At 41.8% G+C, this 12,380-nt stretch overlaps 1 protein-coding gene across 1 annotated transcript in view; it reads left to right on the forward strand.

Annotated features, from left to right (window-relative positions):
• The window catches only part of LOC144681906 (Y+L amino acid transporter 2-like), a 111,675-nt gene that overhangs the window by 90,669 nt on the left and 8,626 nt on the right, over window positions 1-12,380 (forward strand). Inside the window, exons 7-8 of the mRNA XM_078544040.1 lie at window positions 1,647-1,750; window positions 7,601-7,697. Coding sequence (XP_078400166.1) covers window positions 1,647-1,750; window positions 7,601-7,697 — 201 coding nt within the window. The remainder of the gene's footprint in view (window positions 1-1,646; window positions 1,751-7,600; window positions 7,698-12,380) is intronic.

Raw genomic sequence — 12,380 nt, forward strand, 5'->3', positions numbered from 1 at the left:
TAGGAGCAGGAGCAGGCCATTCAGCCCTTTGAGCCTGCTCCGCCATTCATCATGATCATGGTTGATCATCCAACTCAATAGCCTGCTCCCGCTTTCTCCCCATATCCTTGATCCCTTTCGCCCCAAGAGCTATATCTAACTCCTTCTTGAAAACATACAATGTTTTGGCCTCAACTACTTTCTGTGGTAACAAACTCCATAGGCTTACCACTCTCTGGGTGAAGAAATTTCTCCTCATCTCGGTAAGATTACTATTTACTTGATGTGGGCATTATGCCACATTATTTCAGGATATAAATTTGCACAAGCATTTACTCATATATTGACTTTACAATGTCCTCAGCATCATGAACAGATAATGATAAATCTAGGAGAATTTTCCTTCTCAGAGGTGAGGAGAGATAAATTCGAAGATGATATAGAGGTTTGTCAGTACATACCTTCTCGTGGATGGTTCAAGAGTGGCATTGACAGAGGGTTAGAATTTTTTGCCTGCCCATAATTTTGGCTGTGGAATGATTTTTGGTATAAGGATGTGTTAAAAGAAAATGAGATAAAACAAACCTGCCCATAGTGTGCCATAGACATCTTTAACTTCTGTACTTCTGCTCTGTTTTGTCAACATAGTTCCTGCTGAAACAGGAATTAACAGCAATTTGAAATGAAAACACAGGCTTAATGATACATTAAGGCCTAAGGCAGATACTCCCAAACTGTGGGTTGCGACCCCCAGTGGGTTTGTGGGATGAGATTTTGGGCTCATGAGCTCCGAGGCACCAATGGTGGAGCTTGGCCTGAGTTTTGATAGTTGCGATGTCCCTTTAAATATCATGTTTTTTTTCTCTCAATGGGTGTGGCACAATCATCTGTTCTCTGAGGCCCGACTGCTGCTCCAGCCGCAGCCTGTAAAAAGGTGGGTCTTCACTTATTTCAGGGCAAACCCAGAAGTTACAAACCACCCCCACTACCGCCTGCCCCCCCCCCCCCCCCCCCCATTTTCACTCTGGGGTCACACGAAGTCTGAGGCATTAAAATGGAGTCATGTCAGCAAAAAGCTTGGGAATACAAAGGGGCAGTCATAAAAAAATCAATTTCCTGTTTTAAAAGAAGTCTTAAGAGGGATGTAAATATACTAGTTTAATTTGAAGGGGAGAAATAGGAAAGATTTACAGCAAACTTATATGAACAAATTTAGATGTTCTAGAATACAGATTTTTAAAAATTCATTTACAGGATGCGGGCATCGCTGGCTAGGCCAGCATTTATTGCCCATCCCTAATTGCCCTCAAGAAGGTGATGGTGAGCTGCGTTCTTGAACCGCTGCAGTCCACATGGTGTAGGTACATCCATTGTGCTGTTAGGAAGGGAGTTCCAGGATTTTGACCAACTTACCCTATTTTCAGTTAACCTGGTAAAAGGGTCCCAAAGTGGTCTTTGGTGAAGGAGATTGGATTAGAAACTGTACTTGGCCTCTAATAAGACAGGATATTTCTAGAAAAAAATCTCAAGCTGAAACTGACAATGGACAGGTCACCTGTATGGATTTTTTTTCACATTCTAAGATTATTTTTGAAAAATAAAATTTCAGAATCAGAGAGTTATTTTACAAGTGCGTTGAGGAATAAAATAATGTTTTTGTCTTTTAGACATTTGCAGAAGAAACCCTTGGAGTAATGAAATGGATCATCCCAGTTGCAGTGTCCTTCTCATGTTATGGTGCTCTTAATTCATCAATTATATTAGCTTCAAGGTAGGCTTCTCTTACAAGAGCCAGTACATCCTAGAATAAATCTAATTCCATTGTATATTTAATGTTATCCCTCTTTAGTAATCAACCTTTGATACGTCTGTGTAAAATAGTGCATAATTTTCTTAAAATGTAATTCACTGGTTCTATTAAGTTCCTCTTTTAACAATTACTAAAATTGATGTGTGTGTAGAATTTAATGTACTTCGCATAGCATGGTCATTTTTCTAGTACCCACTTCACAACTCTGCAACATTACAGAAAACATTTTATTTTTAAAAATTATCCATGGCCACATATACTTTCATTGGTTATCAAATTTAGAAGTTTAATGAGGTTAAAAAACATCACCTAGCTCACAATTAAAATGGACCTAACCACAGTCAGACCTTGCATTGCACTAAAGTGGCACTAAACTGATCTCTGCTACTACTTTTTAACCAAGTCACTTCCCACATAGCTTCAGTATATTGGAAAATGTTTGCGGTTAACCCCACTCAAATTTGGTAACTCACAATCCAACAGCCACTAAAAAATTAAATCAATGGACAAGCACAGCAGCGCATTTGTTCTCGTTCCCTTACCATTACTTTCTCAGTAAGCTGTCACTGTGGAATATTGTTTGCTGTCTATCAGCAATCCCTCATGTCGAGGATCATTCTTTCCTGCGGATGGTTGGTTGGAAATGAGACATCATTGTTGGCTGTGGGTTTGTAGATGGCTCATGAGCCCTATCTCAACCTTACAGACTCTCCGATAGTGAGAACATAGGTTGTCAGTCAGCAGAGGTAGTGGTGGATCATTGGCTGGAGCAGTCCCATCTCGTTCCATCTCTCTTACTCTCTCAGTGGCTGTTTTTGTTGATTGGAAAGTCTTGGTACCATTTTTGATGGGTTGCCATTTTGGCCATGATCGGGCATCTACTTCCCATGTGTTGATGTTAATAGAGCAGAACATCATGGAGGCTTTGAGATTTGAAACATTTCCTTTGTCGCCCATGTGAACACACTTGTAGGCATAGCTCTGAGTAGAGTACCTGTTGAGTCGGGCATTATGACATGTCCCATCTACCTTAGCTGATGATGGCCTTTATACTTGGCATATCTGTGTCTTGGACGTAACCCAAACTAAATGTATCAAATCCAACCTTCAATTGAGATTCATGAAGAAGCGCTTCCCCTATGTTAGAAGCTATCTGTTGTATGGGATGTTGGATACCATTCGACAGGTCTTAATGAAGTCTCCGTAGTCTTAAGTGGGTTAACTGTATGTATTTATTAACTACAAAAACTATATACATATATACAGTAAAGGGTTCAAGCTAGGAGCTGTCTCCATGCTTGCTTGTGCAGACAGCTCTGTACAACACCAGACTGACCCCTAGGTGCGGCTTATGTGTTCTCTTACATCACTGTGTGGGCGGTACTGTACTCCGTCCTACGTTAACCCTATATGTGCCAGACCCTTACACTACTATCCCAAAAAGCTAGCATTGATGAATCCAATGTGCTAGCTCAGCTTATGGTAAATTACATACTTGAGTTTTCAATAATCTTGATCTCAGACCAACACTAAACTCCAAGTCAATGGGCAGTGGTTCTCCCCATGTTTCTCCATGGTACTGAAGCTTCGACAAATTATAGATGCAATATCAAGGCCCTAGAACAACATCAAGGCTGTCATAGAAGAATTTTGCAAATCAAGTGGGAGGACAAAAATTGATTGCTATAAATGTGACCGTGGATCATTTCTATTGAATTTAAAAAATATATCATGAGAAAACTCACAGGATCCAATTCTACATTGGTCAAGATATTCAATGAATGTAAGTACACAATCCCAAATATACATTCCCCATCTTCTATTGTAGTTTGGATATCCTAACAGTCTAACCTGTACGTCACTTGGTTCTTTTTACTTGTACATTTTTGTACTGAATGTATCTTACTTTTCTACTTTGAATTGTAAGAGAAATGCAAGATTATTCCTATCTCATGTCTATTTCACTTTATTAGTCTTCTGGATGGAAAATTGTATGGTGCTTGTGCCTGCTCTTGCAATAAGGACTTCTATCCTGCCAAACTCTCACATCCAGACACTTAAACAGGAAAATCTAGGCCACAAGTCTGTGCAACATTTCTGCTCATGGAACTGCTGTCATGGAGGATTGGTTAGCTTAAATGACTAGCGTGTGGTTCTGAATAATGCCAACACCATGGGTTCAATTCCTGTTCTGGCTGAGGTAGACTTGGGACTTGCCTCCTCACCCTGCCGCTGAGAGTGGAAGGCAATAGCAAACCACACAAAAAACTGCCAAGGAAAACAGCTTGGGCCGTAACTTCCAAGTTCTACAGCGTCGGAATGGAGGGAACCCCAAAGATGTGCTGGGGAATCCCCTTCAGAAGTTCACAGGTAAGGTTGACATGGCAATTACCCAGAAGTGCAAAACTCCCCTGGGCAACTGCCCTGCACTGGGAACGATCCGAAAATCCGATTTAAATCGCAAACTTTGGACGGTTCCAACTGGGTTACACCAATAGTTACCCAGAAAATGTTAGAAGGATTAAAACTACATCTAACTTCAGGGTAACTGGGGTTCAGAGGTCGGGAGGGGTTGGAGGTTGGAGGGACAGGCAAAGACATTCTCCAACAAGTGAGAATCTAACCATCGCCCTTAGACATTCAGTGGCATTACCATTGCTGAATCCCCCACTATCAATATTCTGAGGTTACCATTGACCAGAAACTGAACTGGACTAGCCAAATAAATATTGTGGCTACAAGATCAGGTCAGAGGCTAAGAATCCTGCAGTGTGTAATTCACCTCCTGACTCCTCAAAGCCGGTTCACCATCTACAAGGCACAAGTCAGGAGTGTGATGGAATACTTTCCACATGCCTGGATGAGTGCAGCTCCAACAACATTCGAAGCTCGACACCATCCAGGACAAAGCAGCCCATTTGATTGGCGCCCCATCCACAAACATTCACTCCCTCCTCCACCGACACACAGTGACAGCAGTGTGTACTATCTTTAAGATACAGTGCAGGAACTCACCAAGGCTCCTTAGACAGCATCTTCCAAACCCACGACCGCTACAATCAAAAAGGACAAGGGCACAGACACATGGGAGCACCACTACCTGGAAGTTCCTCTCCAAGTCACTCACCAACCTGACTTGGAAATATATCGCCATTCCTTCACTGTTACTGGGTCAAAATCCTGGAATTCCCTCCCTAATAGCAGTGGGGTGCACCTACAACACATGGACTGCAGTGGTATCCTGATGGGGTGGTAACTGGCCGGTTGGATTAGTCCTGCTTTTTGTGTACAGGACAACCTGGACAATCTTCCACATTGCTGGGTGATGCCAGCGTTGTAGCTGTACTGGAACAACTTGGCTGTGATGCTGGGGACCTCCGGAGGAGACCAAGATGGATCATCCACTCGGCACTTCTGGCTGAAGATTGTTGAAGCAAATGCTTCAGCCTTATCTTTTGCACTCATGTGCTGGGCTCCCCCATCATTGAGGATGGGATATTTGCGGAGCCGCCTCCTCCAGCAAGCTGTTTAATTGTCCACCACCATTCATGATTGGATGTGGTAGGACTGCAGGGCTTAGATCTGGTTAGATTGGTTGTGGAATCGCTTAGCTTTATCTATCAGTTGCTGCTTATGCTGCTGACATGCAAGTAGTCCTGTGTTGTAACTTCACCAGGTTGACACCTAATTTTTAGGTATACCTGATGCTGCTCCTGGCATACCATCCTGCACTCTTCGTAGAACCAGTGTTGATCCCTTGGCTTGGTGGTAATGGTAGAGCAGGACATATGCCGGGCCATGAGGTTACAAGATTGTGGTTGAGTACAATTCTGCTGCTGAGGGCCCACAGCCCCTCATTGTTGCATAGTCTTGAGTTGCTAGATCTGTTCAAAATCTGCCCCATTTAATACAGTGGTAGTGCCACACAACACAATGGAGGGTATCCTCAATGTGAAGACAGGACTTCATCTCCACAAGGACTGTGCAGTGATCACTCTTACCGATACTATCATGAACAGATGCATCTGCGGCAGGCAGGTTGGTGAGGGTGAGGTCAAGTATGTTTTTCCCTCACCACCTGCTGCAGACCCAGTCTAGCAGCTATGTCCTTTAGGACTCGACCAGCTCGGTCAGTAGTGGTGCCACCAAGTCACTCTTGGTGATGGCCTCAGCACCTACAAAAGGTAGATTGGTGAGTCTGAGGTCAGGTAGGTTTTTCTCTCACCACCTGCTAAAGGCCCAGTCTGGCAGATATGTCCTTCAGGACTTGGCCAGCTCGGTCAATAGTGGCTCTACCCATCCACATTTGTTGGTGGACAATGAAGACCCCACCCAGTGTACATTCTGTTCCCTTGCTATCCTTGGAGCTTTTTCCAAATGGTGTTCAACAGTGTGTGTGGGTGTGGGTGTGCGGGGGGGGTGGGGGGGTGGGGGGGTGGTGTGGGTGGGGGGGTGGCAGGTTGGAGGGGGGTGGGTGGGGGGTGGGCTCAGTCCTGATTCCTTAGTTGACAGAGGACAGTAGGTGACAGTAACCACAAGGTTTCCTTGCCCATGTTGGACCTGATGCCATGCGACTTCATTGGGTCCTGAATCAATGTTGAGGACTCCCAGGGCCACTCCCTCCTGACTGTAAGGTATGATTTGGTGAATATGACTGTCGTCTCACTGTTACTTGACTGGTCTGTAGGGCAACTCTCCCAACTTTGGCACAAGTCCCCAGACATTACTGAGGAGGGCTTCACAGAATCAAATGGGCAGGTGCCTTTGTCGTTTCCTGCTCCTAGGTCTATGCTAGGTGATCTGTCCAGTTTTATTCTTATTCAACTTTTCTGTAATGGTTTTAATATAACTTAATTGTTTGCTAGGTTATTTCAGAGGGCAGTTAAAAGTCAGCCACATTACTGCAGGTCTGGAGTCAATGGATGTAAGCTCAACTGGGTAAAGACGGAAAATTTCTCCTGAGGGAAGCAGATGGGTTTTTACAACAATTCAGTAATTTCATGATCATTGTTAATGAGATCAGCATTTCATACCAAAAACTATTGAATTTAAATCACCCCCAGCTGCCGTGGTCAGCTTTAAACTCATGTTGCCAGAGCATTAGCCAGGCCTCTGTACCAGTCCAGTAACATTTCCAACATGCTACTGTCTCCTCTCCCCAGCTCTGCAACTTCCCTAGCATTTCCCTTGTACGGAATGTCAGCAAACATGTTTAATAATTTCAGTGATGTTATTTTTTACGTGGTCTGTGATAGGACGAGAAGGAGGGCTAATTGTCAGGATTCTCAATGTAGAAATTTGGCTGACCACTTCTGGCCTCCCTTGCATACTTTCTCCTTGCTCTTTCTAGTCAATTTATGGTGGCAGAGTTTTCAGCTTATTCTGTGGACCATCCTTCCTAGGCTTCTCTGCCTCACTTTTTCTCTTCCCTCCTTTAAAAGCCTCTTCAAACCATTTTTTTCAGCCCTGCTTTTTTTCTACACTTCTCAGCATCTATTTTTCCTTTGTGAGACATTTACATTAAAATGCTATAAACTTTGATATTTTATATATATTTTATGAAGCACATGCAATCAATTCATAATTCAAAGCTGCTTAACTCAAATTATTGGATATTTTTTCATACTAAATTCCCTGTTATTTACATTGCTATATTCAATTCATTAGATAATTGAATTTTTTAGACATAGAATCAACTTTAAGTTGTCCGTAGACTGTATTAAGTGCGGAGAAATCACAATACTCTGGGCAGGATCAAATTTTTTAAAATATATTCTTTAACAGAAGTATGTTTTCTTCTTGTCCTGTTAGGTTGTACTTCGTTGCAGCCCGTGAAGGTTATCTACCTCAAATACTGTCAATGATCCATGTGAACCGATTCACGCCAGTCACAGCACTGCTCATAAATGTAAGAATTCACTATCACCACCTCTCATCACATATCTTCTCCCTCCAACTGCAGTCACAATGAAAAACTTTGACTTGTGAGTTAGTTACAGAACGTCAATCCTGACAAGTCATGTGCTTCATAAAAAGACACTTGCTGCTGAAATAATGAGCTGTGTAATAAAACGAGGTGTAGGGTAGACATAGAGCAGAAGCCAAGATGCTTCATATGAAGAACTAACATTTGGGAATTGTGTGAGAGGTCAGCATAAGCTAAGCTTACAAACCTACAAAATAGGAGCAGAATTAGGCCACTCAGCCCCTCGAGCCTGCTCCACCATTCAATAAGATCATGGCTGATCTATTTGTGTTTTGAATTTCACATTCCCATCCACCCCCAATGATCTTTGATTCCCTTGCCTAACAAGAATCTATCTACCTCCGCCTTAAAAATATTCAATGACCCCGCCCCCACCGCCTTCTGAGGCAGCCTCCAATGCATTTACTTCCTTCCTTAAATAAGGAGACCAAAACTACCAATGCCCTGTGTAACTGAAACATAACATCCTTATTTTTATGTTCAATTCCTCTCTTAATAAAGGATAGCAACAGAAAAGGGGAACCTTTGACATCTAAGACCAACTCAATAATGTAGCTTTCAGACATCTGGAACAAACTATTAGATTAGCTTTTGAAAATGGCATGACTACGAAAAGTGGGGAAGGGGAGAAAGTGTACCAAGGAAAGGTCAAGAAAAAAATAATGCTGGCCTGAGTTAGCACTGGTCGATTTATTGGGATAGTGTGTTGTGTTTATCACAGGCCTAAGACAAGAAAACCTCGTGCAATATAGCTACTACTCTATACAGTTTTTAATTTCATATCATTATTAAGAACAAACATATATTAATTTAGAGCGTGAGGGAATCTGTACTCTTAAAATTTGTAGTTTTTGAGGTAGGCCCTAACTGAAAACAGAAACAGAAAAGAAAAGCGAAACGGAAAAAAAAAACAGAAAAGGGGAACTGATCCTCCCAGTTTCTAAGCAAACAAACTGAGATTTGGAAACCAAAACTTCTGGGAATACAGAACCTGGTTGAAAGATATAAAAGGACACAGATCAATCCAAGCTAGGTAGTAGGAGTTGATGAGTCCACTGGTGCAAGTCAGCCAAATTGAAAAGACAGAGGCTAGATCCAGAATCTGAGAATAAGCAAGAATGTAGTTGCTGCACCTGCTTCTGTTACTTGAAGGTAACATTGGTGGATCTACCCCATCCAGATTGAGTTGAACAGGTTCTGCAGATCTATGCCATTTGTGGTGAAGACCGTGCCCGTGGAACTGGGGTTAGTTGTGAACTGCTGTTGGCTGGGGATCAGACTAGCTCCAAGAAGGAGAGGAGCTGAAATTCTTCGTGAGGTGAGGGTTTTGAAGGACTTTGTGACTGAGTATGATCATCAAAATCTGAATGGACGGCTGAGCCAATTTGTAAGATCTTTCTTAGTTGTATCTGTCATTTAATGTGCAATTTATAGTTCTTAATTGGCCACAACTTGCCTGCTAATTCATATTTAACTTGTGTCGATTCTGGATGTTATAATATAGGTTATCTCAGATAGTGTTTAATGTTTGCTTTGTTTGGCTCTTGTATAGTAAAATTTCTTCTGTCTTATACCATGGAATCTTGTGGCTTAACTCTTTTAGTAAGTAACCAGGATTTAGGGTTTCTTCTATTTTAAGACAAAAAGTTACTGGTCTCTAAGGAGATCATAGCAAAATTGGGGGCTCTTTGCATGATTTCAAATCCAGAGACAGATATAGTTGCTGGGATTTGCTAAGGTTAAGGCTAAGAAGATTTCATGGTAGATTTTACTGTACTTATTGAGAATCAGAATGGCTTTTTTGATTACTATGTCTTTTCTGGAGGGGGAAGATTGACCCCTGAGTGATTTGCAACAGTTAACCAAGTTTAGGTTTCTAGCATTAGCAGAAAAGTTGAAGTTAGAGTTAAAACCAGGGGCTAAAAAAAAAGACATAATTGAGGTATTAGCACAGCATACGGGATTAGAAGAAGAAAAGCCTAGTTAGCTTTCGTTAGCTAAAATTCAGTTGCAAATGAAGCACCTTGAAATGAAAAAAGAAGTTAAGCTACTCGAATTGGAAAAGGATAAGGAAAGCAAAAACTCAAACTTGAAAGAGATGAAAAAAGGGCAAAAGAAATAGAAATGCATAAGCTTGAAATTGAACTCCGCAAAGAGAGAGAAGTTAACAAGGGAAGAAAGAGAAAGAGGCAGAGAGTTTCAAAGAGAAAGAAGTCAGACAGTATGAACTGGGTAAAAATAAAAAGCTAAAAGCTACTGCGGATGCTGGAAATCCAAAACAAAAACAGAATTACCTGGAAAAACTCAGCAGGTCTGGCAGCATCGGTGGAGAAGAAATCAGTTAACGTTTCGAGCCTTCAAGCTTTGAAGGGCCATGAAGGCTCGAAACGTTAACTGATTTCTTCTCCACCGATGCTGCCAGACCTGCTGAGTTTTTCCAGGTAACTCTGTTTTTGTTTTGAACTGGGTAAAGTTTAGGTTGCAGAGTGAAAGAGAGGCTAATAGTTCGGATGATGAGTCAAGTACCACTCCAAGTTTTGATTTAACAAAGAATCTTCACCTCATGGCTAAATTCACTGAGGATGGAGTTGAGAGATATTTTGTCGCATTTGAAAAAATGGCAACTTTTATTTTGCAGAGTATTTTGGTGGGAAAAGCAATGGATGTTTATTCAAGTCTTTCAGAAGAACAATTCCGAAATTGAGACACAGTGAAAATTGTGGTTCTTATTGCTTATGAGCTTGTTTCTAAAGCATTTCAATTAAAATTTCTGACTTTGAAGGGAAGACAGAATCAAACATCTGTAGAATTTGCCAGAGAGAAAGAAATGTTGTTTGACAAGTGGTTTCGATCAATGAAGTTAGAGGAGACTTTTGAGAATGTGAGGAAAGTAATTTGCTTGTTAATTATGTTTATCTTGGTTGATTCTGGATGTCAGAATGTAGCTTGTCTGAAATAGTATTTAGTGTTTGTTTTGTTTGATTTTGTATAGTAAAAGTTCTTCTGTTTTAAACCTTGTAATCTCGTGGCTTCATTCTTTTAGTAAATAACTGGGATGTCAGATTTCTTCTATTTTTAAGTAAGTCACTGGTGTCTACTGAGATAGTAACAAAATGTTCTTCTAAAAGAAAACAAAAGTACTTGCATACATATGGCACCTTTCAAAATGTCCCGGAGCACTTTACAGTCAATGAAGTTCTTTAGAGTACACTTTTATTCCAGTGGAATTACATGTTTATGTTTTTGAAGGTAATAGAAAAAATTATAGACTAATTAATCCTCCATGCGGAAATGAAAATTATCAGGCAGTATTTTGAATTTCAAGTACTTTCCCAATATATATTGAAAAAAGTAGAGGCCAGATTTTTGCTACTGAGGTGGGTAATTCCATGTCTCAGCAGACTTGCCTCAGTGTAAAGGGTCCTATTACACCAAATTTTTGATCCAGGGAGAGAAGTCGGGAGAGAGTTGTGCCCACCCACCCCAGAAGCAGAGGTGAGTATGGTGGCCATTACCAAGGAGAAGGTGCTAGGAAACCTGAAAGGTCTGAAGGTGGATAAATCACCTGGACCAGATGGATTACACCCCAGAGTTCTGAAGGAGATAGCTGAAGAGATAGTGTAGGTGTTAGTGGTGATCTTTCAGGAATTACTGGAGTCAGGGAAGGTCCCAGAGGACTGGAAAATTGCTAATGTAACCCCCCTGTTTAAGAAAGGAGTGAGGCAAAAGACGGGAAATTACAGGCCAATTAGCCTGACCTCGGTCGTTGGTAAGATTTTAGAGTCCATTATTAAGGATGAGATTTCAGAATACTTGGAAGTGCATGGTAAAATAGGGCAAAGTCAGCATGGTTTCATCAAGGGGAGGTCATGCCTGACAAATCTGTTAGAATTCTTTGAGGAGGTAACGAGTAGGTTAGACAAAGGAGAGCCAATGGATGTTATCTACTTGGACTTCCAGAAGGCCTTTGACAAGGTGGCGCACAGGAGGCTGCTCAGTAAGATAAGAGCCCATGGTGTTAGAGGCAAGGTACTAGCATGGATAGAAGATTGGCTGTCTGGCAGGAGGCAGAGAGTGGGGATAAGAGGGTCCTTCTCAGGATGGCAGCCGGTGTCTAGTGGAGTTCCGCAGGGGTCAGTGTTGGGACCACAACTTTTCACTTTATACATTAATGATCTAGCTGAAGGAACTGAGGGCATCCTGGCTAAATTTGCAGATGATACAAAGATAGGTGGAGGGACAGGTAGTATTGAGGAGGCGGGGAGGCTGCAGAAGGATTTGGACAGGTTAGGAGAATGGGCAAAGAAGTGGCAGATGGAATACAATGTGGGGAAGTGTGAGGTCATGCACTTTGGTAGGAAGAATAGAGGCATAGACTATTTTCTAAATGGGGAGAGAATTCAGAAATCTGGAATGCAAAGGGACTTGGGAGTCCTAGTCCAGGATTCTCTGCAGGTTGAGTCAGTCGTTAGGAAGGCAAATGCAATGTTGGCATTTATTTCAAGAGGACTAGAATATAAAAGCAGGGATGTGCTGCTGAGGCTTTATAAGACTCTGGTCAGACCACATTTAGAATATTGTGAGCAATTTTGGGCCCCTCTCAGG

This window comes from Cetorhinus maximus, chromosome 6, assembly GCF_964194155.1.
Source record: "Cetorhinus maximus chromosome 6, sCetMax3.hap1.1, whole genome shotgun sequence".
Classification (NCBI taxonomy): Eukaryota; Metazoa; Chordata; class Chondrichthyes; order Lamniformes; family Cetorhinidae; genus Cetorhinus; species Cetorhinus maximus.